Here is a 24606-nt window from a genome sequence, read left to right as displayed (position 1 = left end):
AAATCACGTGAAAATTATAATTTACTTTCTGAGCGTCACGGAACATCGTTGTTATGCGAGCTCCAATGTTTCCCCTGGAGCCACCAGGTACGCTCACTTCCTTCCCTCGCATCAACTGAATCAGAAAGGACGTGAATTCTTTGGAATCGGTGTTACCGCCTAATTTGTGCTGCAGTGAATTTACTTGCGCGACCAGTGCCTCCACGCTCTCGACGTCCCGTGTAATTTCCTGGAGAAATAAAATTGATTTGAAACTGAAAATTAAATGTCTATCTGTTACGTTATTGTTATATCTGTAACAATTTCCATTTGCCTATATGGTAATTTATATTAAGCATTTTAATTCACATATCCACAATTATTATAACAAAAATTAACTTAATAATTATAATAGATCGAATGTCTACCTCATATAACTGCAGCTTCTGATGAATTGGCTTCGTTGCAAACTGCAATTTATTGAGAATGCTCTGCGCGACATCAGATAAACTGGGCAGAGCCTCCTGTTTCTGTGAGCTCAGGGTATAAAGCGCGGCATGTGTCAAAGTTGGCAACAGGAGCTGCGCAACCTGGCCTATCCGCCTTGAGCACAGGTAATGTAGAGCCTTCTCCGCCTCTCGTGTGTCGTCAAATAATCTTTTTTGCCGGTGCGCAGGAACGGGTTGTGCTGATATCCACGTTGTCGACCACGGATTATCAGGGATCATCATCCGCGGCGACAAATGGCCTGCGGGCAAATATAAAAGATATAATAGAAATAGACGCTGCGAGTGCTAGGAATAATGATTTCATAGAGAATTATATTCTTGCATAATAAGGTAATTAGAAAGCAAAGTTATTTCTCTTATATATTATCAGATATTCAGATAAACGATGCGTGTGTTCTTTGACAATATTATTAACTTTGGGCACAGAGTCTTTTTTAACGCATAAATCATTTCCTTAAAATGCCACCGTCACAGTATCTTTAAATAAAATCTTCAATTTTATTCAACTGACGGGATTAATTATAGATATAATGAAGATTTCTCGAGAGAAAATATCAGAGAGTTGTAAATTCGCGATGTTCCTTGAACTTTCGCATGTAACATGAAAATAACACTGACCCTTTCCCTGCCCCCACTCGTCGACGCCTTCGTCATCAATCCAATCCCTTGGGGAGTACCATCGGATGAAGTCCTCCAACACCGCACCAGGATTTGCCGCCTGCGTTATATATTGCAACAAGAATAGATATACCTCACAAGATACACCATCACATTTCGGATTAATGTATGATGCGCACCTTAAAGGACTCCATGTCGGACAGTAAGGACGCGCTCATCATTCGAGCTCGCATTTCAGAAGCGAATTTGTCGGTACCGAGCTGCATCATCACCTGCGCGTCCTCCTCCAGCTGATCCTCCGTCTTTGGCACGGGATCCTGCGTGATTGGTAGATAAAGAGGGTCTCCGGTTTGAATCAGCCTACACATCGTCAATTTACGTCCCGTTGAATCATAGACCGTACACTTTTCAAACTCGTCCAGCGAGAATAACGCATATAAGTTATCTTAAAAAATGGAGATACTTGAATTTGTGTATCAGAAAATACCGTGTTCTTTTACTAGCAATTAGCATGCTAATATAATAACAGAAGCTGATGGAAAAACATATTACAAACCCTAAAATGCCCTAATAAATTGCACTTTTACTTGCTTTTTTCGTTCTCAACTAGCGTGCTATAGTCAAATTAGATATTTTATATTTTATATTAATTTTAATTTTTTTAACCAAGCAACAGTTAAAGTGACATTCAAGCATCTCTAAATTTCGTTTGCGTGGAAATGCGAATCGCGGCCGATTTGCGGCCGATTTGCGGCCGCTGCTCGCGGAGGACAGCCAACCTGAGTGAAGGATGTTTGGCCAATCTACCCGCTGGTTTGTTCCACAGCAGGTGCTTTGCCTTCAACTGCATCCTCGTTGACGGAGCCTCCTCGTTCGCCAGCTCCTCGCTCGAACACTCAAAAAATTCCTCCTCTTCGGATTCTGCAGAAGCCAAGCCGAGAGAGTTTTCAAGTTTCACTGTATGATCATACGCACACAAATGTGAGACGCAATTAACAAACGTGTCGAGGATATAAAGCTACCTGTCTCCTCCACATCGTCGACCTCCATGCTCTGAGATCTGTGCGCGTTCTCCTCCCGCGCTTTCTTCCTCGCTATGCAGCAGTTCATCATCTGCGTGTGTAAAACGTAGGAACAAAGCCAATGAGACTCTCTTACTCAAGAGAGATACGCGTGAATTACGCAAGCGTTACATAAAATATTTGGTAATTCGCGTTACCTGTAACTTTTGATGCAGCAAGCACGTGCGAACGGAGTCCGGAAAACCAGGTCCGACTCTGGAACGAGACGTAAAAGTGAATTGTTACCATCGTCAAATAATCAGATTGATTACAAAATATCATCAAGAGCATATTAGATTCACTAAACTATTTTCAACAATTTTCTCCTGCAAAATTTTTATAAATTTTTATCTTATTGATCGAAATTAATTACAAGTTATAGCTTCTTAATTACATATGCACACATAAGTTATCGAACTCAGATAGACGCGTAAATTAGGATTAGCCAGACTTCAAATTGACGGCGAAATATTGGATATTAAAGCAGTTAAATGAATAAATTGATGAGTGGTGCGATCATCGATTTAGTAATCACATGCCTTCCGCAAATAATTTCAATATTTTAACATGCACACGCGTAACGGTATACGCGTATTCCGTATTCCTGCAGTTTGACGAGTTACATTCTACAGCTGCATTTCCTATCACCGGCAATAAACACCAGCAATAAATGCCGAGCTCTGCTGACTACATCCATGGAATCGATGGTTTTATTAAAATTATCGAAATCATCTAAACATTTTTCTCTATTAAGTAATAGACTTGTGAATTAGCTTCATAATAACTGAAACGGTTGCCATCCTTAATTCCATGCTTGTTTAAACAAAAAATAATTGAGATTTCTTTATATTCTTTCTATATCCAATTTGATTACGTGATCATAGCAAGTTGGAAATAAATATCGATGAAAAAAAATCGATGAGTTTATTCGTCTTTAAAAATCTGACGTCGAATTTCCAAAACTCCAAATTTTTCACTCAAAAATTAAGCTTTGAAAATTGAAGATAAATTAATTCTTAATTAATAATTAATTGCCTTAAATAAATTTTCCAATAGCAAACTAGAATGTAATAGCAATCGAATACGAAACACCAAAGACTATTGCACGGAACACAATGCAATGCGCTTACAAAATCTTGTCGCGTATGTTGGTTTGACGGCACAACAGGAAGTAACACAAGCAACAGGTGTACGACAGGTTTGTCCCCAACCTTCGAAATGTTTCACTATCCAAGAGGAGGCAGGGGATATAATGCGCGTTCGTAGTTATAAAATCTCAAATTAAAGCGCAATACACATGTTCCACGTGCTCTTAAGCAAAATCCAATTATTATTGCACCAAGGAGAAAAAGTACTAATATAAATTTGACTTGAATCTCGCGCAAAACTCTCTCGCGGAATGAAAATAAATTCTCCAATTTGAGGATCATTTATACAATAATTTTCCTCTTTTCATGATAAACGTCATGCCAGAAGCTCAGTTGGTGTCCATTACCGGACACCTGGACACGGCAAGACCACCAGGGGTCAACTCCGCCCTCAACAAGGTTTTTCCGCCGGCGGCGGCGGCAAACCTCGGCTTATATTCTACCCGGCTTACGACGAAGGTTGCCCTACCACGCTGCCATCGGCGGTGCTGGCATGGGACGGGATTTCTACGGGAGTCGAGGACGGACGCGGCCGCCGTGCTCGGTTCTTGCAGTCGACATCAAGACCGCGATGCGGCGGCCGAGTTAACGGTCGAAGAGGAGCCGAAGAGCAGTCTCTCCACGTCCACGCTCGCGATTCGCGTCGGAAATTCGGAGCAAAGTGCAAAATCGGACTCCGTTCTCCGCTCTTGACGACTTCTTTCCTGCTCACGTGTGGGACATGATCGTCTCGTAGACCGCGAATCCCCGACCGCATTCCGTGGATTCCAGTTACGCTTACGGCGACCCTGTGCCCTCGAAGGGTCCAAGGGAGCGGTGCGTTCACGCGCGTCGATTACGTGCGTTCCCAGCGAGGTGCGGCCGAACTTCCTCCTCGGCGCACCATGGCCCAGACTGCACACTCGTAGAGGACGATATAATCAATTATGAGTGAGTAGTGACTGTTTCCTTCCGGCAGAAATTTCTACCTTTACATTGAACGCAACGTTGCGATGTGTTGCTTGCAACTCGCGAGAACCTTGTGAATTTTCAAGAGCGATGGTGTAAGAAAATTATTCACGAGAATTTATGCGAATGTTGAGACTCTTTTGCGATTGTGACTCGAGGAGAAATACTAATTTATTTATATTACTATATATTATTTATATTTATATTTATATACTGATGTATTCTCTTTAAATTCCGTTAATAATTTTCGATTTATCATCGTTCGTTTAGCTCTTGAATTTTTTTGACTCATTAATATAGCCATGTAACGGTATTATTACTTTGCTCACGGTACCAAGAGAACCCGAATCTTGGATTATCTCGAGGCACGAGGACAAGCAGGACCTGTACTGAAAAGTGAGACAATGCAAGCCCGAAAAGTCGAAGATCCGGAATTACGTACACTCGCGCCCAAGCTAAATAACTAAGCAATATATCGAACATTTGTGCAACATTGATGCAACTGTGTTTGGGAAATCTGCTAACTCGCCAGACTCGTTTCTCCCGTGACGGATATGTCGCGTGAAATCGATAGTATCAGATTTACTTTCTTTCGTCCCTCGACCGCAGAAACGTTTGTCCGTTTGTCCGGCATACGGTTGGGCCAACGTTGAACCACTCTTGATGGAACTATAGCCGCGTCGCGTGGCGGAGGACTCCACGAAGGGTTAATGCACCTACGCGCGTATCTTACGACTATCGTCTTCAACGTACACCGTCCGACCTTGAACCGCACTATAGATACACGATGTACACGCTGTACCTCCCGTACCCAGACAGGATACCGGATAGCCCGCGCCACGCTCGAGAAGTACGCATTCGCGCCAACGTCCTGCGTTTTTAATTCTTCAACTCGAGACACAAAATCGAGAACGACATTACTGAAGAAATACGAGTCACGGATTTCTTAAAAGGCAATGATTCGGTTTTTGCAAAGTTTCTTTTATCGTCTTTATAATATTATATTATTTTCAATATGCCCCGTGAAGAATTAATGCTAAATTTGATGTTTATCTGGTTAAACATACAAAGCTTCTCGTCTAACTTGAAAAGTAAAAGCAGCTAAGCTCAACTTGGAAGATCGGTTTTAAACATCAGATGTAGATTGTTCCGAAAATAGTGAATTAATTTCATCCCTGCCTATCAATTATCCTGAACGTGTTTTACCGAAGAATTTGCATCCCAAGAACGCTTCAAAGGCGATGAGAAACGAGTTTCGGATCATCGAACGCGACCTTCGGCGATCGTTAACTTCAAGAGCGGATTGTGTTGCGACAGATCGGGGAAAGATGATGGCGTAATTTATGAAGAGCCGTGACGAAGAAATTAACATTAACTTACGGCAAGGAACGCGCGGTATTCCTCGGCGTTGAGGAATGACGGATGGATACGAGTTTTGTCGAGGATCGCGACGCTATCGAGCCACTTTGCATAAACGCTCGCGAGACCTGATCCAGACCTGAAAGAGAGCGTCTTCGCATTTTCGTTTCCGCTCGATCGCTCGGCCAAGCGATCAGGAACGACATCGCGCATTTGCGACAACGAATGCACGATATCGAGGGAAAGGATGCAGAGTGCGTAGCTTGGACACGCGATAAGGGAAGGTGGGCAAGAAATAAAAGCGATCCGAGAAGGTGAATTTCCATGCACGTTCTCGGATCGAATTAGCATTTCTCACTGAAGACTCGCGAAGAAGGAAATCCTCCTTCTGCGTGAATTGCATTGCTAGAGTAGCAATCTTGTTGTGCCGATCGTTCTATGCGAGTAACAGTGTTACGTAGACTACTTGCGCAAGTGAACCGGAAAATTTTTTATGTAATGATACGTCGGGAACAAATTGCGCACGCATAGAGGAGTGAAAACGTACGTATATGGCCTTCTCGCGATAACATTGTTCACTCGGATATTGGACATTTTTTATTTTATTTTATTTTATTAGAAATTGGCAACGTTCGACGTCGATAGTCCCTACATCTCGCAAATGAAACATAAACCTAAATTTAATAAAATAACATAAATCATAATTTACTCGAAAATAGAGATCTATAGAAAAGAAATAGCTTGTGGTTGGTTAAGGAACATTAAACTTAAACTTAATTAATTAGTGAAAATAACTCTCTATGGAGGGAGTAGAGAATAATAGCAGCTCGGAAAATAAATCTATGAGGTCCGTACAGTCAACTCCGTGAAATTATCAGACACAAAATGATCTTTACCGTACGCGCAGACAATCGTGCGTGTTCTTCCGTGAAACGTCCAAGTATATGCATTTTCCACTGTAAGCGATTTACGGAAACGGCAGTGAGCGACGTCGCTGAAGCGTCTCGACACTTTCGTTCACGTTCCATCGGCCGAACGTTCGGATTTTCGCGAAAGCTCATCCAGTTCAACGCACCGCGCGTCTTTCGGGATCGCACGCGAGCGCGGGTAACGTTAAAGCGTCACGCTCGGTCTGACGAGAAAAATCAGGGTGTATGATAATGGCGTCTCGTCTGGCAACCATTACGGAGAAATTGCCGGGATTTACTCGCGAAGCGACGGCCGCCGACCGGTAAGCATGGCAATGGTGGTCCGTTTGTCCGCGAGCCATGACCATCGAACCATGGTGCTTTCCTGCATCATCCCTCTCTTCTCATTACTTGTACTTGTAATCGCGAAATGCAATGCCCAAAATGCTTTACGGTATATCTGAAATTGCTCCCAGTGCCACCAGGATGTCCTAAAATATCCCTCATGAGTAAAATTAGTCATGGACAAAAGAAAGACAGAGGAAGCTTCAGCACATAATTCAATTCAAATCACGGTATAATTATGCTGACGTAATTGAAGAAAATGTGAGAAGAGATATGAGATAATATTGAATTAAATAAATAATACCCAGCTTTTACAAGACCTTTTCAGCGTGATTTACCACGTAGCGTTCCGCCTTAAACCGTAAATCGTCGGGAAGAAACGTTTGTCATTATCGCAAGGAGAGATGTCAACTCGCTCCTTAATGAGCCGCGGTGCTCTTTTTACGCCAATTGCAATTAATGAGCGGCATTGTTCGTGCCTATCACTTACACGGCTAAGGAGCACGCTTGAGCGTAACGCGCCGGCTTTCCTCCACGCGTCAGATCGTGACACTTCGATACTACCGGTTGTGTTAGCGACTATTTTCTGATTCTACACCAGCGACAATTTAAGCTAATACGAGCCAAGTAGTCCAATTAACGTCGAACCTCGTGTAAATGATGCTAATCGGTTACTAGAGAAAATTGTCGGATAATAGTGATTATTATAAAAGAGCTTCCACATGCATCCAAGAATTCCTAAGGATTTCCGGAATACGCTTACATTGTTTATAAACAGCCAGTTACAATAATTGGTAGGAAACTCATACTCTTTCGCTGAATAATAAGGTTTCAAATGGGACTTTAAAGGATGTGAGTCCAGTGAGCGAATTCTTTAGTAGAAACTCAATTTCAGATCTAATTACAAAGATACGTGATTTGAAAATTAAAAAATTGCGGTAAACGACAATTTCTGCCAAGATTTCTTCACCGAGGCATAATCAATTCTAAGGAAAAACGATCAAAAGGAGAATTCGTGATTAAGCTAACTAACGTTCGACTTTTCTGGGACGTCACGTATAATATGAGCGTACGCACATTTCGCTCGCATTTGTGCCGCGATTGCGTATAGCAAGAACCAATGCCGTCTGAGTTTTATTCGTGCAGGAAGTAACCCTTCGAACGGCCGCAGACCGTCTGAAACTCTAATCGGACTTGCGTTTTAGAAAGGCACGTGCACCGGTGCACAGCGCGATCGTGCCGCGGTCGCGTTTCTCGCATATTTCATTTTAAAGCAAACCGCAGAACCGAATTGTTTAACGCGAAGCATTCGTAGGAGTTTCTCTTTCGTATTGTAAAACGACAGCGACTATCGATCCATTGCAAACTTGTAGATCGTTGATCAAAGAGCGCAATCTGAATTAATTAATTTTGAATAATTTTATTTGATCGTGCTAACATTATTTTATATTATATTAATGTTCAATATTTTCTATAAAAAAAAAAGATAGATAATGTCAAAGAAGTACAGAGATATCTCATGGGAAAAATTACTCGCGACCTGCGACAAACGATGACGTTCCTCGACGCCGACGAACCCCTCGCGGATTATCTCCGTCGAGATCGTAGAGACCCTTGGGTACAACCTACTGCGATCTAGCCCACATCCCAGAGGCCGAGGGAAACCTAGTTAACGTCGCAGCTCTCATTTCCGGAACCGCTTCTTGACTTCCGTCGCGGGCACCGCCGCCGAGGCACCTGCCGCCCAATAACTGTTCCGGTTACGAATCGATCGACCGAGTTTCACCCCGTAATCTCTTATCCGATTATAGGCTTTCGAAATCTGATTCAGCGAGCGAGTCTCTTTAAGATCCCATTCCTCGGAGCGCCAAAGTACGATCGATCTTTGCACCGACAAAGCTTTTGCAACAAAAATTGAAAAGAATCAAAACCGCGCGAGATCATCAGTTGTCAGTATCGACAACTGTTGCGATTGTTGCAATGTGTTGAGCAACAAGTGTTCCCCATTGACCAAAATCAATCATAGTTAATTATTAGACTGCCTAGCTAACTTCGTGAGTTTGTGCTAATAATGCCAATTTTGTTTATACATATATATAGATTTTAGAATAAAAATAAAATAAAAAAATTAAATTAAATTAAAATAAGAATAAAATAAATAAAATAAAAGTTTTATTTTCAAAATCTCTATAAAAATAAAATCATTCCTTAAATTATTGAAATCATCAATCCCATATGATCATCAATCATAGATTAATGTGATAAATTCAAGTGTTAATTGAGTCCGATGGTCTTGGGACACGCTCGGTGCAACGCGGAGATAACGCACGTTGCCGGAGACTTGAATGCCGGGTTAACGATTGCGGGGCGTCGTGACGCGTCCCGGTTCACAGTTCCACGCGGACAGGACGATTGCTCCCTCCGCGGCGGCAGATTTTAAAGACGGTAATTAACCGTACGACGGACTGGCTCACGTTTCCTCGTTATTGTGCCAACGCTGAGTCTCCTTTGGGCCTCTCGACATTGTGCGACAGTTCTCACGGCCCATACAAAGTGAAGTGTCGCGTAACGTAATTCGGCGGACGAATTGTCTTTTTCCGTAAAACCGACAACCGGCATGTGAAACCCACGTTCGCGTCTCTCGCGGTAGATTTACACTGTGTGGAGGTCAGTAGGAAGGCAAGTAGAGTAAACCACAAAGCCATTTTGCAAGCTGTCATTGTTACTCACAGAAATCGCGAGTTACGCATCGTTCACACGTTGCCTGAAACACATCGTGCTTTCTTTCAAGTGTAGACAGATAGCGCGTAGGACTTGTCAACTGCTCTACATTTCTATAATGATTTTGAAGTCGGTTTTTAAATTTCATAACGTTCAATATCAAACATTATTCAATAAATAAAGAGCAAGTTATTAAAATACTAAGATATAATTCTTGCGAAATTAATTGATAAACAAATATTCTGTTTTGCACGCAAAGTTTGATTCGTCGAGACAAATATAGATTTTTATCTCATATAAATACCATTGGATGAATTTGTAAGTCGGCAATACACTGAATTTCTGAAATTTTTATGTACAAGACTGCGGTTCCAATGTTTGAAACTGCATTAAAAGCGATTCAGATCAATTTTCACATGAGGAAAAGCTAAAAGTTCAAAACGCGATCTACATACCATTAATGTTTATACATCATGAAAGCTAAACTTAATTATTGTGGCTGTTACCTCGTCGATTAATCAGCCACTCGAAAGACCTGCCAACTTCCATCCGATGATGTTTCATATGGCGATGACGCATTGTTGTCGCGAAATCGAAAGACGATGGAATGTTGAAATCTCTGAGGGACGTTCCAAACGATGACGCTCCAGAGGGGCAAAGGAAAAGAGAGAGCAAAAGGCTTCAACGATGGCCTCTCATTCATATGTCACTGATGTCCAAGTTATGTAGCATACTGCGCGATTCAGCATTGTGAAATTAGGTAATTGTGCTTGTGTGCGTGGAACTGCGTGCTCAGCACAAATGGCATCCTGTCGAGCTTCGGGACACACCTTGCTTTGTTTAAAAAAAAGAAAAGAAAGAAAGACTGATCGAGAGAAGAAAGAGAAAGAGAAAGAGAAAGAGAGAGAGAAAGAGAAAGAGAACAATCAAGAGAGTGTCGTTTACATTACTGTAAACTGCAATTGGATAATAATTTTCATAATCATTTTTATTCTGTTTCCATAAACGTAAACAGGAAAATAGCACAAGAATGTCATATGCATCATCTTTCTTTTGCGTCGGTGAAATAGAACAAGTCATCATGTCCCAATTTATCGATCGAAGGTTGAGACGCGTCACCAGATAGATATTCGACGAAGCGCGAAAGCAACGAGAAAGCCAGCTGATCGATGAATTACAGGGAAGAACGCGCTATCGCGCGGAGATGATCGCGCATCGAAAAAGGGAGCATCAGGTTCGAAACAGGCCGGGACATTCTCGAGTGAAAAGCGAGCGCGGCCAGCCGTAACGCGATGATCATCAGCGTACGATGATCGATGATCAAGGATCAAGCCGAAGCGATATGTCCCACGGAGCAGAACAAACCGCCGGCGCCGTAATGTGTCCCAGTGCGCCGTTCGCTCGGAGCCGCATAATGCGTGTGTATTTTTCCCTCGGTAATGAGCCTAATTCCCCGCGATGTTGCAATTGTTGCTCGAGCACTTGCTTCCGAATTGCTGGACTGATCTACTTAGAATGTCTTTAGTTGTGCATGAGCATGCACTATTTTTTCTTTATATTATTGCCGTGGTACGAGCATAAGCAGTATTTAAAAAGTGATTAATTGTCCATTATTGAAACCTGTGCGTTCGGACTTCATTAATCTGTTTGATATGTTATTTTTGTTTAGTATTTGTAATGATCCTGTAATCGATGAAGCACTAATGATTAATTTAGGCAATTTAATCTTCAATCTTTATTTGTAGTCCCTTGAAAATTTCATAAAGTTTTGAAAGAAAAGATCATCTAGCTCGCATAGAGAATCATTGCAATCGATCTGGAATTGTTCGTTTGTCAGCACGTTTCTGCTTTTTGCGCGAGGGACAATCGGCTGGTGAAAAAATCTTGATGCTCTGCATTCTTCCGAGTCGGAGACTGCGAAACGCAAAATCGCCACGACAGAACGATCAACCATGATTTCGAGGGGCGTTCACTCTTTTTACAAGACACTTGGAGGATAAGCAACGATGCGTATCCTCGCTCGCAAATAAGATACTCGCGAATAATAGCCGCTAAAAAAATACACCGCTAAATTGTGGAATGCGCCGGAGAGGAACGCGCGCCGAATCGGCGAAGAATCGCGAACTCGACTTCTCAAGTCGCGGTTTAATCGTCGGCAGCAACGGACTGCGCCACGCCTAAAATACCGCGGATTCACAGGAGCAAAACTGGAACACGAGAATTTTTCCATTTCCCGACGAGAGCGTTTTGCCGTTCGTAAAAATTGAAAACTTTCGCCGCACGCGATCGCGATCGCGATTCGCACGAGTGAAACGTCTAGGATAAACGATGGCACTGTCCATCGCAGGAAATTACATCGATGATTGTGATTCTGATCGCAAATTGAATCCAAGCTCCGAAGGACCGCTCGCTCGCTGGAAACGAGCGCGATATAAAAATGAGCAAAAAATTGATGATTCGTAATGACCGCACTCCTTGGGAATCCGGAATTGTTCGTTCGTATGACTCGAAATTCGACGAGCCGCTCGTCGCAAGCGATTAAATTATTTTTCAAATAAACGAGTGGTCCCGATGAAAGATCAGACCGGTTAGCGTGCCACTGACGAAGAATGGCACGCGTTACAGTCGCGATTCGCTCGAGGGAGCTCCTCGTTGTTCGCCGGTCCGTTGGCCGCGTATATGCGCGTCCTGCGAGATGGAGCAGGTAACAGTACTTAGATAGTCGGTTGGCATACTGTGCCGACTGGTAGCACGAACCGTTACAGGCATATGGAAAGTTCGGCGGGTCGTAAAGCAACAGAATGCACGTGCAAAAATTCCATGAGCAAGCACGAGGACTGAGGATCAAGTCCGCGCGAGGACTCCTCGAAGCTCGAACGCGACTCGTCCGAGATGAATGCACCGTGAATTGTAAATCTGGAATGAATCGGTCCTAGTTAGTTAATCCCGTTCATTAATGTCAGCCTGTGTGATCAATTTGTATCCCCTTTTGTATCTATTAGTTTTGAATGTTATTTATGGCAGCTTTCTCATCTGATCTCAAGATAAGATGTCTCTATCTAGCGTGGATAGGTGGTAGATAGACAGCTAGACAAATATGTAGATAGCTTAAACGTAGATAAATAGATACGCTTGAACGGTCAAGAACGACTCTTGGACCAAAGCCAAAGCAGACGTCCAGCCTCGACGGCTAGAAAGGACGGCAAGAATAATGTGGCGGCTTGTCCAGGATCTTGTATATGAGCGTTTGTTGTTAAAATGCAAACAGCGAAAAACTCGTGAGGCAAGGCGCGGTAGAAGGCGTGAAATGTCATTAACAGGATTCTGTTCTGGCCGGAGTCGGCTCGCGGAATTTCTGCGTCGACGAAAGACGCGTCGCTTGCAAATGTCGAACGCTTGAAAAAATTACACGCGCGCGAGCTCGTGTTTGCAGGTATAATACAGGTATCTCGAGTCTTATACGTCATTAATACAAGTTTCTTAGAACATTAACTTTAACATTAGAACACAAGTCGAAAATGTAAACGGAAATTACCTCGTTCATCATCTCTCTTTAACAAAAATGAAGAAATAAAAAAATGAAAGTTTTCTGCCAACTTTGATGCTTATAGGCTCTTGTAGAAATTTCATTTTTAATATTATACCTAATGATATTACTGATATTATTATAGCGCGGGAAACTTTCAGATTCGCCACTGTCGAAACATGCGTTACTTATCGCGGGGAAATTAATGGACGACACGAGACGATAGAAGCGATATCGTTTTATCGGCGCATCCACTTTTCAGACGGAAAACGTGAACGCTTTCTGCTCTTGCAAGATAAGGTGCAAGACGCGAGAGAAACGGCTCACCGTGTATTTACACACGATTGCGGCAATCTAAATTGGAGCAGATGTAAAGTAGGCGCACTTTCACTGTATTTGCTTAATTCAGCGCGATTCCACGATAACGTCGCTAGCGGCCAGATGAACCACGGCGCTTAGAATCAATTTCACTTGTACATACGCAATTCTCTTATCTCTCCCATCTCGAAATGGTCAATCTAATTTTTGTAGAGTCAACTTTATGAGGTCTTCCGATAAGACTAACTTTCTCTGTATGCGTATTTTTAGCCTTCACTGTCAAATTATATAACCGCTAATTAAGAGATTAGGAAACAGTTTCAGAACCGGAATGGATAATCAATTTATCGATTGGAGTTAATCGTCCGAATGCTCCGGAAGATATGCATCGCATTGTCGTGAAAGTGTTGTGCATTGTACCGACACTAGAAAAAAATACTTATTAATCGTGGGAACCGATTGTTGGGGCTAAACATCGACACGTTGACCAGCCATTGATTGCTACAGCGGTGTTGGAGCATTCTAATCCATATCCTGCACGAATCTCGGTCAATAATATATCTGCTTTCGGATAAGAGAAAAGAGAAAAAAAATTCAGAAAGAGAGAGAGAGACACACACAAAAAGAGTGTGTGAGAGAGAGAGATATAGGAGGGGAGGCAGGGAGAAAGAGACGGAAAGCCGAAAGAGAACGAAAGTGAAAGGATCGGATTCCTTGGCAATACAGTAGATACACGTGCGCGTTGTACGCGCGCCACGCGAATCGCCGGAAACGGCGATTTACGGCAAACCAATTTGAAATCACCGAGAACACGAATTCGCCGTTCGCTCCTGCCGATCCATCCGCGCGAACACGCGGGAATCGTAGATCGCGGATGCCGATTTCTCCATACGATCGGTCGAATTCCTCGGTGAAAGGTCAGCCGATTGGTCCGTCGGTCAGTCTCACCATGGAGAATGTCGTGATGCCGTACGATCAGCCAACAGGTTCGCCAGTGACGGCGTGATTAATCCTGTTGCATGATTAATCACGCGGCAGTGTAAGCAGGACGCATCACCATTTAGGGAGACCTGATTCGCCAAAGCTCACCGTTTGTCAAATTGATCAGTTAAATCCGAGAGAACAGCCTTGGATGTTCCGTTACTTGTTTTACTGTTGGCGATAATCGACGTGAATCCTCCGAGAGAATCGAGATTGTTACCTCGACAATGTGGGTACTGGGTGATCCCGTACTGTCACAGTCTAATAATCTTCTTGCCGATGCGTGCATGATGCACCGATTACAATTGGTAATTCACTCGATACTTCGCGGGGACAACAATCTCCGCGTGCGCGGCTTACTTTAATGATGCATGTCACGCGACCGCACAAAGAAATCTCGAAAAGCAACAATCTTTAAGAAACTAAATTACTGTTTGATTTCTGACTGATTGATTACTCGTTGTGATAAATGTTAATCGATAAAATAAGCAAAGATATTTGCGGGAAAAATTTTATGGAGTTAAGCATCGATTTTGATCATCTTTGAAAAACGTCGTCGTCAAGTAGGTCGACATTTTACACCCGCATGATCATTACTGATGTATCGTGCACAAGGTGCACTAACACCAGGAAGTGGAAGCATATCGTCCGGTTATACTCTGATAACGTTCGCGCATTGATCACCAATTGCTGGTGAGGCACTAATTGCACTGATTATGAACTAATTCCTTCGGTAGCCTGATCATGTAATTAAGCAGCTCTCTCACGAGAAATTACCTCTCCGAAGTATTAAATACAAGTACATTTTAAATACATCGTACATCATGAAAATAAAATCGCAGGTGTACGTTTTGATGATGTTTCGTACAATTTAGCTGTGAAAATAAAATTCCTATAGATATACGGCGCTTTTAAGGAAATTTATCACGCTCGCAGTTAAGTATAATGCAATCAATCTTTTCGTGCAAATTACAGTCAATCTCAGAATTAGGCCTAAATTTGACCGGAAGCTCGCTGCTCCGGATCGTCTCTCGATGTTCGTGATAAGCACCGAGATGAGGTGTTCGTGCATTCACGATAGCGAATAATGATCGGTAACGAGCGTTCGCACACAATTAGCGATAATAAGTTGCGCTACGCTAACTGGCCGCGTGCTCCCATTAGCAAGTGTTCCGAGATCCGGCGCCGTAATGATGGCCAGTTTAATTAATTCATTACTCGTACCCGCGCTTTTTTCTAGTTACTGAAGAGACCCAAATCGTCGACTGTGCTCTGAATATTTCTTTCCAGCGCGAGATTCCGGATATTAAATATCATTAAGTACGATACGATCGTGTGCGGGATTCTCATGTCAGTCACATGCGATTAAAATTAAAACTGCAAGTTTTATTTAAAAACTCGTCGAAACATTGCAGATAAGAATATATACGTAAACAAAATATTAGAGCGAGGAAAATATCGATTAGCTGAGAATTAGAGAGATTCTTCATGAAGGACCACCTGAAATCAACATTACAATAGCTCGCTGCCGCAAATCGAGACAGATTCAGCGCAAAAGGTTTGAATGAAGGATCGATTATTTTCTTGATCCTCTATCGAACGAGAAGGAGGAAGAACGTGCTTCGAACAATATAACCGTTTCTCGGACTATTTTCAATCTAAACGGCAATTAGAAAGAGAAGAGTGTACAACTTCATAGTTAAGACTTTCGGTCTGTTACACAGCGTATCCCGCGAATAATAATAGAAAATAACAGAACGAACCAATTAAAGGAATCAATTCGCACTAACATCCTACGTTTCGACTCACAATAGCCTCTGTTTTGGTGCAGGCACGAATCTCTCAGAATCTGTACTCGAAATCGAATATTTTCTAATCATACGTTCCGTGTGCTCGCGTACACAATGCTGCCTATCTTACTCGATAATTATTTCCCAGGCTAGCCGGACGATTGTTCCCGGTGGAGGAAGAAAAAGAACCTAGGAAAAGGCGCGATATCCGCGACTATCGGAAAAAGAGTGCGTTTACACGTTTGCGCGGAAACAATCAGATCGTGAGTGAAAGGTCCGCAATGTTCCTTTCGTCGGCCTCGAGCACCGGGAATGCGCATTACAGCTGCATTATTACAGCCGGCGATGTAGGTGACTCCACGCTGTCACGAACCCTACTTAATCCGGAAGTCGATCGCCGCGAGTGCGAGAAATGTGAAAGGTGAGCCGTTTTCCCAGATTTTACGACTGGCCATAAGATCGTTGCGCACGTTTGTGTCGGAAGTCGATCCCCGACTAGGTAACAGCGATTCACTTGCGAGAGATTCATTCGCTAATTACGCACGTGTAATTAGAACCGGGCTAAACAGTTCCGCAGACTTGGGTAAACGTTCTCGACACGGCGTGAAAAAAGGATTGCAGCGGCAGGCAATTAAAATCTCGCAGGGAAAGCTGCTGTTCTTGCCAACACCCCATTCATATGGGAACATATTACGCGGAACGCGCGGGGGATTTTCTTTACGTTCGCTTCGGCCTTCGTAGGTATTCTTGCGAGCGACACCTGATCGTTTACAATGTTATTGGCCTTGACACACAAGGCTTCTTCGATGCGGAACGATTTTCTGGATATCAGACGTATGCAGCACTATCGTTATGCTTTTTTTATGTCAACTCTTCCAGTCTAGACTTTGTGAGATCAAAGAAACGTTTAATTTCTTCTCCCTCTCTGGTTACTTGTGCAATTAATAAGTGCACGCGCGCGTCTCTTCAGCGTTCAGGGGGATGAAATGATACGTCTCTTGAGAACTCAACCTACTTTATTTCTACTTGTCCATGTTCCCGTTCAAGCAAAGTTGTGATTACCGATACACCACTGCGATCAGGCCGGACACGACATGCGTCCGCGGGAATTCGTGCGAGATATGGGCGTGGAACGTAAGTAACGTAAGTAACGTGAGACCGGGAAAACCTCGAAAGTCCGACCGCGATGTTCCGAGGTGTTGAAACGGAAGCGCGGAATAACGTGTAGTCGTATCCGATGTAGCCATTATCGCGCGTACACACAAATGCGCGGTGCGTCGACCTGACGAGAACTGGATGTGTACAGCGCGAGAAGAAACTGATTGTTAGAGGATCTGGTAGAAGATAAGTTAGAAGAAAAGTCGAAGAGAGAGAAAAGAAGAAAAGTTTACAAGTGTGGACAACGTATTAGAAAAATCCTATAAATTATTTCACAAAGAAAAAATCACCTACATATACATACACACACATATATACCATATAAATTAAAAAAAAATATAAGTATAAATTTTTTTTCGAGTTGTTCAAACAAACAATTGTTGGGATATAAAAAAGTGTTAGCGAAGCAGCAGTTTACGTACTCGTAAAATGCAAGTACAAAATAGTTGTAAAATATTCAGAGCAAGTCTCAAAGAGAGACTTGTCCATTGAATTATTGAGCCAGTTGGTTGCGAGACACGATAGCCGTGGAAAATCGCGGCGCGCAAGAAAAGCCGGTGTGACCATCGCCAGAGAACGCCTCGTTGAACGAACCCGAGTCCATAGAGCGAACCCGTTACGAGTCAACGGCCGGAGTTACGCGTGATACACGTCCTCGCACGCGGGGCCCGATCTCGCTATCGATAGCCACGCACCTTACGGTGCACGAATTCTTGCGGGTTCCGATCGTGACGAGTATCCCTCTGGCTGATGTCATGTACCTTAATTAAAATGTACCGTTCGAGTATTTGGTCGAGAGTTCACCATCTCGTGCAAATCGATCGCTCGTCCAAATCGAAAGTCTACAAGCCGAGAACAGGTTGCGCCGCGCGAAGAAAAACTAACGTGCAATTGTTCATTCGTATTACATTTCTCTTTGCAGCTTGGGACATTGTGCGATCTTGGAATTTTCTTATGAATGCTAGGAGCTTTCACGATTTAGCAAAAGAATAAAAGAAATTATTATCGATTTACTTTCGGAATCGAGAAAGTAATTTCGCAACTTTTAATAACGATTTGTCGGCGTTAACATTTTCCCATGTTAACATTTTCCCATTTCGCGTACTCCGAACCTGTCTCTGCTCTTGCCTGCGTCACGAGAAATAATTTTTAAGCAGATACTATCTTTAAGTAGATTACATAGTTATTGCACCAAGCTGTCATTAAGAAACTGAAACCGCTCGGTTTCTCTCGTGAAAGTCCGATTACGCGGAACATTTTTGGATCAAGATATAACGCAATGGCAATAATATAATCGGCACATGTCGCGTGAGAAGTTCATCCAATCCTCTAATTCTACAGCTTGTGTATATGACATCCCTTTCAAGTACTTAAATATAATTATTTATTAAATATAATACAATGCGAACTAAGGTTGTTCCATTGTAAACTTTTGAATGTAGAAAAATTCAAATCGCTCAGATACTAAGTAAAGCCTGCGTGTTTAAGTCAAGTTGAGTGTTAAGTACCATTCAACGCCGACAGCGTGGTGATTTCTCTCCTCGACTGTCGCCTCGCCCGCGGCTTTGTAATTAGCCCCCGACTTGCATTCGGCAGGTTTTGCACGTTTGTTGTTGCACGGTCTAATGGATGGTTTCGCTCGCGCGTTCGTATATGGGGAGAAATATATCATTCTCATCGTTATATCGTAACGATTGCCCGTGTACGGTATAACGAACTCGAACGAGAGAAACGTAGTTCCAACTCCGCGAAATATGGCTATTTTGCGCGAATGAATTGCTTCGGAAAGAAGGAAGAAAATGTTGAGGCGTGTAGGAGAAGACAAATGATTTGTATATAGGGATTTTCCAACATCGCAGATCTTCACAGGCTCAGCGAGATTAATAGAACGTTACGCGAAAAAAGGAAAAAGATTACGGAATCGTACGCTCCGTTTGCTCGATCCGCGAGAGACAAGTCGAGAACGGGGCTGCTGGGAATAATGCGAAAACGGCCGGCCGGATGGCACTTTGCGTTTGTGAAATGGCCTGTCCCTGCACGGAGGAAGGCGCGAAAGGCATTATAATGAAAAGCGACATAATTGCGAGAATGCACAAGCCGGCACGTTGCGACACGTTTCGAAATCACACGTGTACTCACGCGCGCCTAAAGGAATTGGCGCTTTCTCTGAGAGGATGCGTTCTCTACGGTCGACGTGTCGCAATCACTATAACGCCCATGCTGTTTGGAAAATCATCGCGAGCTCGGTTGAAAATGACAGTATTGCTTATTACGAAACGACAGCCGCTGCATCAACTTTCGTTTCATAGCTTGCTCTATCATTTCCATTGATGGATTCTTAGAAAATTAGCTTAGAAAATTTCCACTCCGCGATATTTGTCCAGCTCTGAAAGTCGGTGGATCCTTCGGCAGCGTGTAGCAAATGTTCTCGCAATTATTCGCACAATCGCGATGCAAATCACTGTCTGCGGAATGTCTTGTTAATTGGCCCAGTTTTTTCCTCTCTCGTCGCTTCTCCTAATTGTCTCCGCACTCTGATTTTCAGATGCGATTCCGAGGGAGCTGTTGCTGCTGCTGGCGGGCGTGTTCGTCGTTGCAGCGACCACGTCCGTCTGCCCCTGGGCGCAACACGCGCCAGACCTCGAGAGCTCATGCATCTGCGACTACAATCTGGCCGGTGAACTCTCGGTGCAGTGCGACATCGTCGACTACGAACAGCTGCTGCTGGCGATGCGACGTCACGCTACCAAGTCGCCAGTGGACCTCCTCTACATCAACAACAGCACGATCGGCGTCCTGAGGAACAACTCGCTGACTCCCTTGTGGATCCACAACATACAGTTGTCTGGCTGCCGCATCAGGAGCATCGAGCCGGAGGCCTTCAAGGGCCAGGAGAATCACCTGCGGAGTCTGAATCTCAAGGACAATGAACTCACGGAGATCCCCGGCGTCAATCTGAGAACCCTGAGGAACCTCACCGTTCTGGATCTCTCGATGAACAAGATCACCCGGGTGAACGACAACGTGTTCGTCGGCACCAAGCTGATCACGCTGAAGCTCTCCGACAACGAGATAACTCTTGGCCCGGGATCGTTCTACAGCTTGGAGAGAACCCTGAAGAACCTCAATCTCAAGGGCACGCGACAGAAGAAGGTACCGGAGGCGCTCCGGGGCCTGAGGACTCTGGCCTTCCTCGATCTCTCGCAGAACAGTATACGCGAGCTGCCCGGCACTTCCGGTACCAAAGCCTTCGAGGGTCTCGACTCCCTTACGGGACTGAATCTCGAGAGGAATCTGATTCAGAATATTGGCCCGGAAGCGTTCCACGGCATCAGGAACACTCTGAGTTCCCTAAGTCTGCTGAACAATCTCATCCCGGACTTCCCAACGGCGGCTATCAACAGCATCCACGATCTCAGAGTAAGTAATAGAAAATTGCAACTCGTCCATTTTAGAAGAATTATAAAAATATAAATCCTGAGAATACATGTTCCATTATAATTTTCCAAATCATGTGTTATAATTTTTAATACGTCTTTTAGGTTTTATTAAAATATTTATTATTTATATTTAAGATTTCCGCACGTCATCATACCTCTATTAATCTTTGAGTTAATTCTTTTTCGACTGCTTTTTGAAAATCAATTAAGCTGCACTTCTTACGACACAATTAACATACTGCAGGTACTGGATATCGGATTCAACCTGATCACCGAGTTGCCAGTCAACGCCTTTCAAGACAATCCGTCGATCACACTGCTGGCGATCGATGGTAACCCGCTGTCCACGGTACCGGAAGAGGCGCTCGCACAACTAAACGGTACTCTACGCGGTCTGAGCTTGGGTGGACGGTTTCTCGTCTGTGACTGCCGGTTACGCTGGATCGTCCAATGGATCAAAAAGCGGGACTTGCAGGTCACCAGTCGTGAACGCAAGCCGCAATTCTGCGGTAGCCCGCAGCGACTGCAAGACAAGAGCTTCTACAACATCGATCCCGAAGGTAAATTCTGCGTGTAACGGTCATTAAGACTCGAGGCCTCTAAGAAATTTAATCTTTTTGATTCTAGCTGTGAAAATTGGAATTTTTTCCTAAAGTAGAAGTCAATATTAATCCGAAAGATACTTATTTTTTAAAAATTGAAAAATTAAATCTGAAAAATATTATGTTCGTACTTTAAAAAGTTAATCTAAAATATTTGATATTTAAAAAAATTTGGAATTTTAATTCTTTTAATTCAAAAAGTTTTATCTTTCCTAGATTAAAAAATAGAATTTAAAAAATCCTTTAAATATTAAAAATTTAATATATTAAAATACTTTTAAGTTTGAGAAATTATACAAATTAATTGCTTGCAGACATGAGCTGCGAGCGACCGTCAGAGATCATTGGAATTGGGACGGTGGAGAGCGTAGACACCAGGGAGCCAACAGAGACGGTAGCTGGTGATATTGATACCCATCTTCCGACTATTCGACCCACAACTTCTACAACTGAGCTGATCACTAGTACAACATTGTCCACAACCACAGTGACGGTATCATCGTCGACCGAACAGAGAAGAACAGCACCACCGGCATCACCCTCGACCTTTATTCCAACAACTCGACCGACCGTCGCTCGAACTGGAAACGTCGTAGTCGTGAGGACTACTCCATCACCGCCAAAGCAACCGCAAGAGCAGATGCAACAGCATCAGCCGAGACCGCCGTTGGTTCTGGGATCACCATTGTACAAATCAAAGTCGATTGATAAGGACATTGTAGTGAAAGATGTGCTCAGACAAGACAATGCGGTCATCATATATTGGGATACCGACGCGACCAATATTCTGGGCTTCAGAGTGATCTATCGACTGTTCGGAGATAATAGCTTCAAGCAAGCGCCGCCGCTCGAGGCTAGCGAACGGGAGTTCAAGATCAAGAACGTACCTTCGCAGGTAAAGAAATGTTGTCTCATCAAAAAAAATCGATACAATTAAGAGTAAATAACAAATTTATACAAGTAAATTTGAGACGTCGATTAAGAGCTTTCTCGCTTAAATTTATTCTACTAAATCTATTCTGATGAATTGCAGGAGTGCATCGTGGTTTGCGTGATCTCGCTGGAGGAGACCAATATTACACCAGCGAATGTACCGTATAACCAGTGTCGCGAGGTCAGGACGGAGAACTCACCAACTTCGAACATGGATAAGATCACGATCGCCGCGAGCGCGGCGATCTGCGCGACGATCGTCGTCGCGGTGATCATCTTCGTGGTGGCGAATCGACGTCGCGCCCGCAAGCTGCACACTCTGCACAGCATCGATCAGACAAAGATGGGCGGCCCAATCGCTGGTCTGCCGGTCAACTGTTGCGCGAACGTGGGTCCAACGCCCAGTCCTGGTGGCCCTTTATCATCAATGGCTACCTTAAGTGCCTATAACGCTCAGAAAGAGTGGGACCAAGTGTCGGCCTACAGCAATAGAAGCATACCGCGCCCGAGAATCTTCCCCATAGATCGACAAGGTGGATTATCAGGTTTTTACCGTTCATAAATATTTTTACAAATGAGCAAGCACGCATAAGCGATAATGTAGTTATTTTCTGTCAAGTGCAAAATGTGAATTACGTTGAAATGGATTTTAGGATCAATCACTAGAGCGTCCTGCATCGACGACGTGCGCTCGCAGATCGGACACTACAGCAGCAAGGCCCGATCGATCGCCGATGGCCAATCTCAGCATAGCTTCTCCAACAATTCCACACGGTACTTCGCCAACACCGCTCTAGCTTCCAATCTCGTCAGTTCGAGACCAGGTCGGTTCTATTCTTCATTTTACTCGTCTTTATTCCCGTAATATTTATTATTTATTATGTTAATAAAAAAAGAATAGAAATCTTATTTTTACCATTAGAGAACTATTAGAAATATGAAAACTTTCCTTTCTTCTCTCACTTCTACAATCAAGCGCATCTTTGATATCAAATTAATCTTGTCATAAAATGAACTATAAACAAGTTTGAGGTCCAATTCCCTATTTTACAATTTTTGATCTTTTATATTATTTTTACAATACAATACATCTCACGTTTCAGAATTACGACAATCCCGGCAATCGCTCGCGGCCGCCTCAGACCGGATGTCGCGATCCAACTTCTCCACTAGTAACCATTTGCCGCCACATTCATCGGCCCGTCGACAGCGACCGCGATCGCGTAACCGCACCCTAGAGCCGAATCCACCGCGACCCGGCAGTCGATACAGTCTGGCGGATTCCACTCACACTCTCAACAACTATGACGAGAACAATTGGACCGATCATGACATGGACATTTACATGGCCCGCAACCCCACCACGAGGAGCGGCCTTGTGCCGCTTTAAGATTTTGCGGGCCTCGACGTCATCTCGTCGTCCATTCTTGCTCAAGCGTGTTCAGTAGAATATTCAGTTTGCGTTTCAACGGACTGCTCACGCTCGTGCGACTTGTCGTCCGCAAGTCGAGACGTTGCCGAGCGAAATTTAGATAATCTTGACGACCGCTCCGATCATAGAGTAATCGTTAGCTCGTTGAGTGTCCCAGATTTCGGAGAACGCTCATCGTAATGATAGAATGTAGCTTTGCGAGGCCTTGTATCAAATAGATGCAAATCCCGAGATGATCAAATCTCTTTTCCGAATTCTAATGCGTTCAGTGTGACGAGAGAACGTCTCTTTGCGCTCGATTTTAATCTGCACGATCAACGTTAACACCGCGTGGGACGTATTACCGTGTAATGCTCGCACGATCAGCGCAAGGCGCAAGTGTTGAGTGTTAAGAAGCGGTCTTAAATGTACGTACATCCTTATGTAAGTAAGTACCACTAATCATCGAATCGTCAACGAGGCAAGTGCGCCACGAGCGTCCTTTCCGCCGATTCGAGTGGACGATTCCCGAATTCTTATCGTGGACTTCGCGACTTTTCGATGGACTTGGCGATTCTACCGTCCAAAGACTGCGATCGACGTGTCTATCTCTAGAGAGTGCTAATTGCAATCAAGTTGACATATCGTAATAACAACGTTATTCCGGATCACCCCGCATGAGCGGCGAAACGAGAAGGACATAATGAGAGACTCTAAAAGCTCACGATGACTCACAAGCTACCTTATTTTATAATGTAATGTATTCGCGCGTGCAATCGCGCATCGACGACGAGTCGGCGACTCGCCGTTCGGTGTGCTGATGACAAATAAAGAGACTACTTCACTACTCA

At 43.6% G+C, this 24606-nt stretch overlaps 2 protein-coding genes across 3 annotated transcripts in view; one reads left to right on the top strand and one right to left on the bottom strand.

Moving 5' to 3' along the window:
* LOC105280845 (rab3 GTPase-activating protein catalytic subunit) overlaps positions 1-24606 on the bottom strand; it is a 28177-nt gene that overhangs the window by 705 nt on the left and 2866 nt on the right. The window contains exons 8-14 of one of the 2 annotated variants that reach the window (XM_011341672.3): positions 2326-2383; positions 2129-2219; positions 1886-2063; positions 1286-1466; positions 1107-1206; positions 408-727; positions 26-229 (exon numbers count right to left, since the gene is read on the bottom strand). In XM_011341672.3, coding sequence (XP_011339974.2) covers positions 26-229; positions 408-727; positions 1107-1206; positions 1286-1466; positions 1886-2063; positions 2129-2219; positions 2326-2383 — 1132 coding nt within the window. The remainder of the gene's footprint in view (positions 1-25; positions 230-407; positions 728-1106; positions 1207-1285; positions 1467-1885; positions 2064-2128; positions 2220-2325; positions 2384-24606) is intronic. The other variant, XM_020032142.2, reaches the window with a different exon arrangement.
* LOC105280844 (vasorin) lies at positions 2401-24606 on the top strand. The gene is made up of 7 exons (XM_026970212.1): positions 2401-4245; positions 19915-20789; positions 21054-21369; positions 21726-22306; positions 22445-22877; positions 22998-23168; positions 23448-24606. The coding sequence occupies exons 1-7, from the start codon at positions 4242-4244 to the stop codon at positions 23732-23734; spliced, it is 2667 nt and encodes an 888-aa protein (XP_026826013.1). The 5' UTR covers positions 2401-4241; the 3' UTR covers positions 23735-24606.

This window comes from Ooceraea biroi, chromosome 6 (assembly GCF_003672135.1).
Source record: "Ooceraea biroi isolate clonal line C1 chromosome 6, Obir_v5.4, whole genome shotgun sequence".
Lineage (NCBI taxonomy): Eukaryota > Metazoa > Arthropoda > Insecta > Hymenoptera > Formicidae > Ooceraea > Ooceraea biroi.
This window is presented reverse-complemented; position numbering and strand designations above follow the sequence as displayed.

What these genes read in the sequence shown, in the direction of transcription:
- LOC105280844 (XM_026970212.1), top strand. An exon ending in CTACAACATCGATCCCGAAG is followed by an intron (nt 21,370 to 21,725) that starts GTAAATTCTGCG and finishes AATTGCTTGCAG; the next exon opens with ACATGAGCTGCGAGCGACCG. An exon ending in TCAAGAACGTACCTTCGCAG is followed by an intron (nt 22,307 to 22,444) that starts GTAAAGAAATGT and finishes GATGAATTGCAG; the next exon opens with GAGTGCATCGTGGTTTGCGT.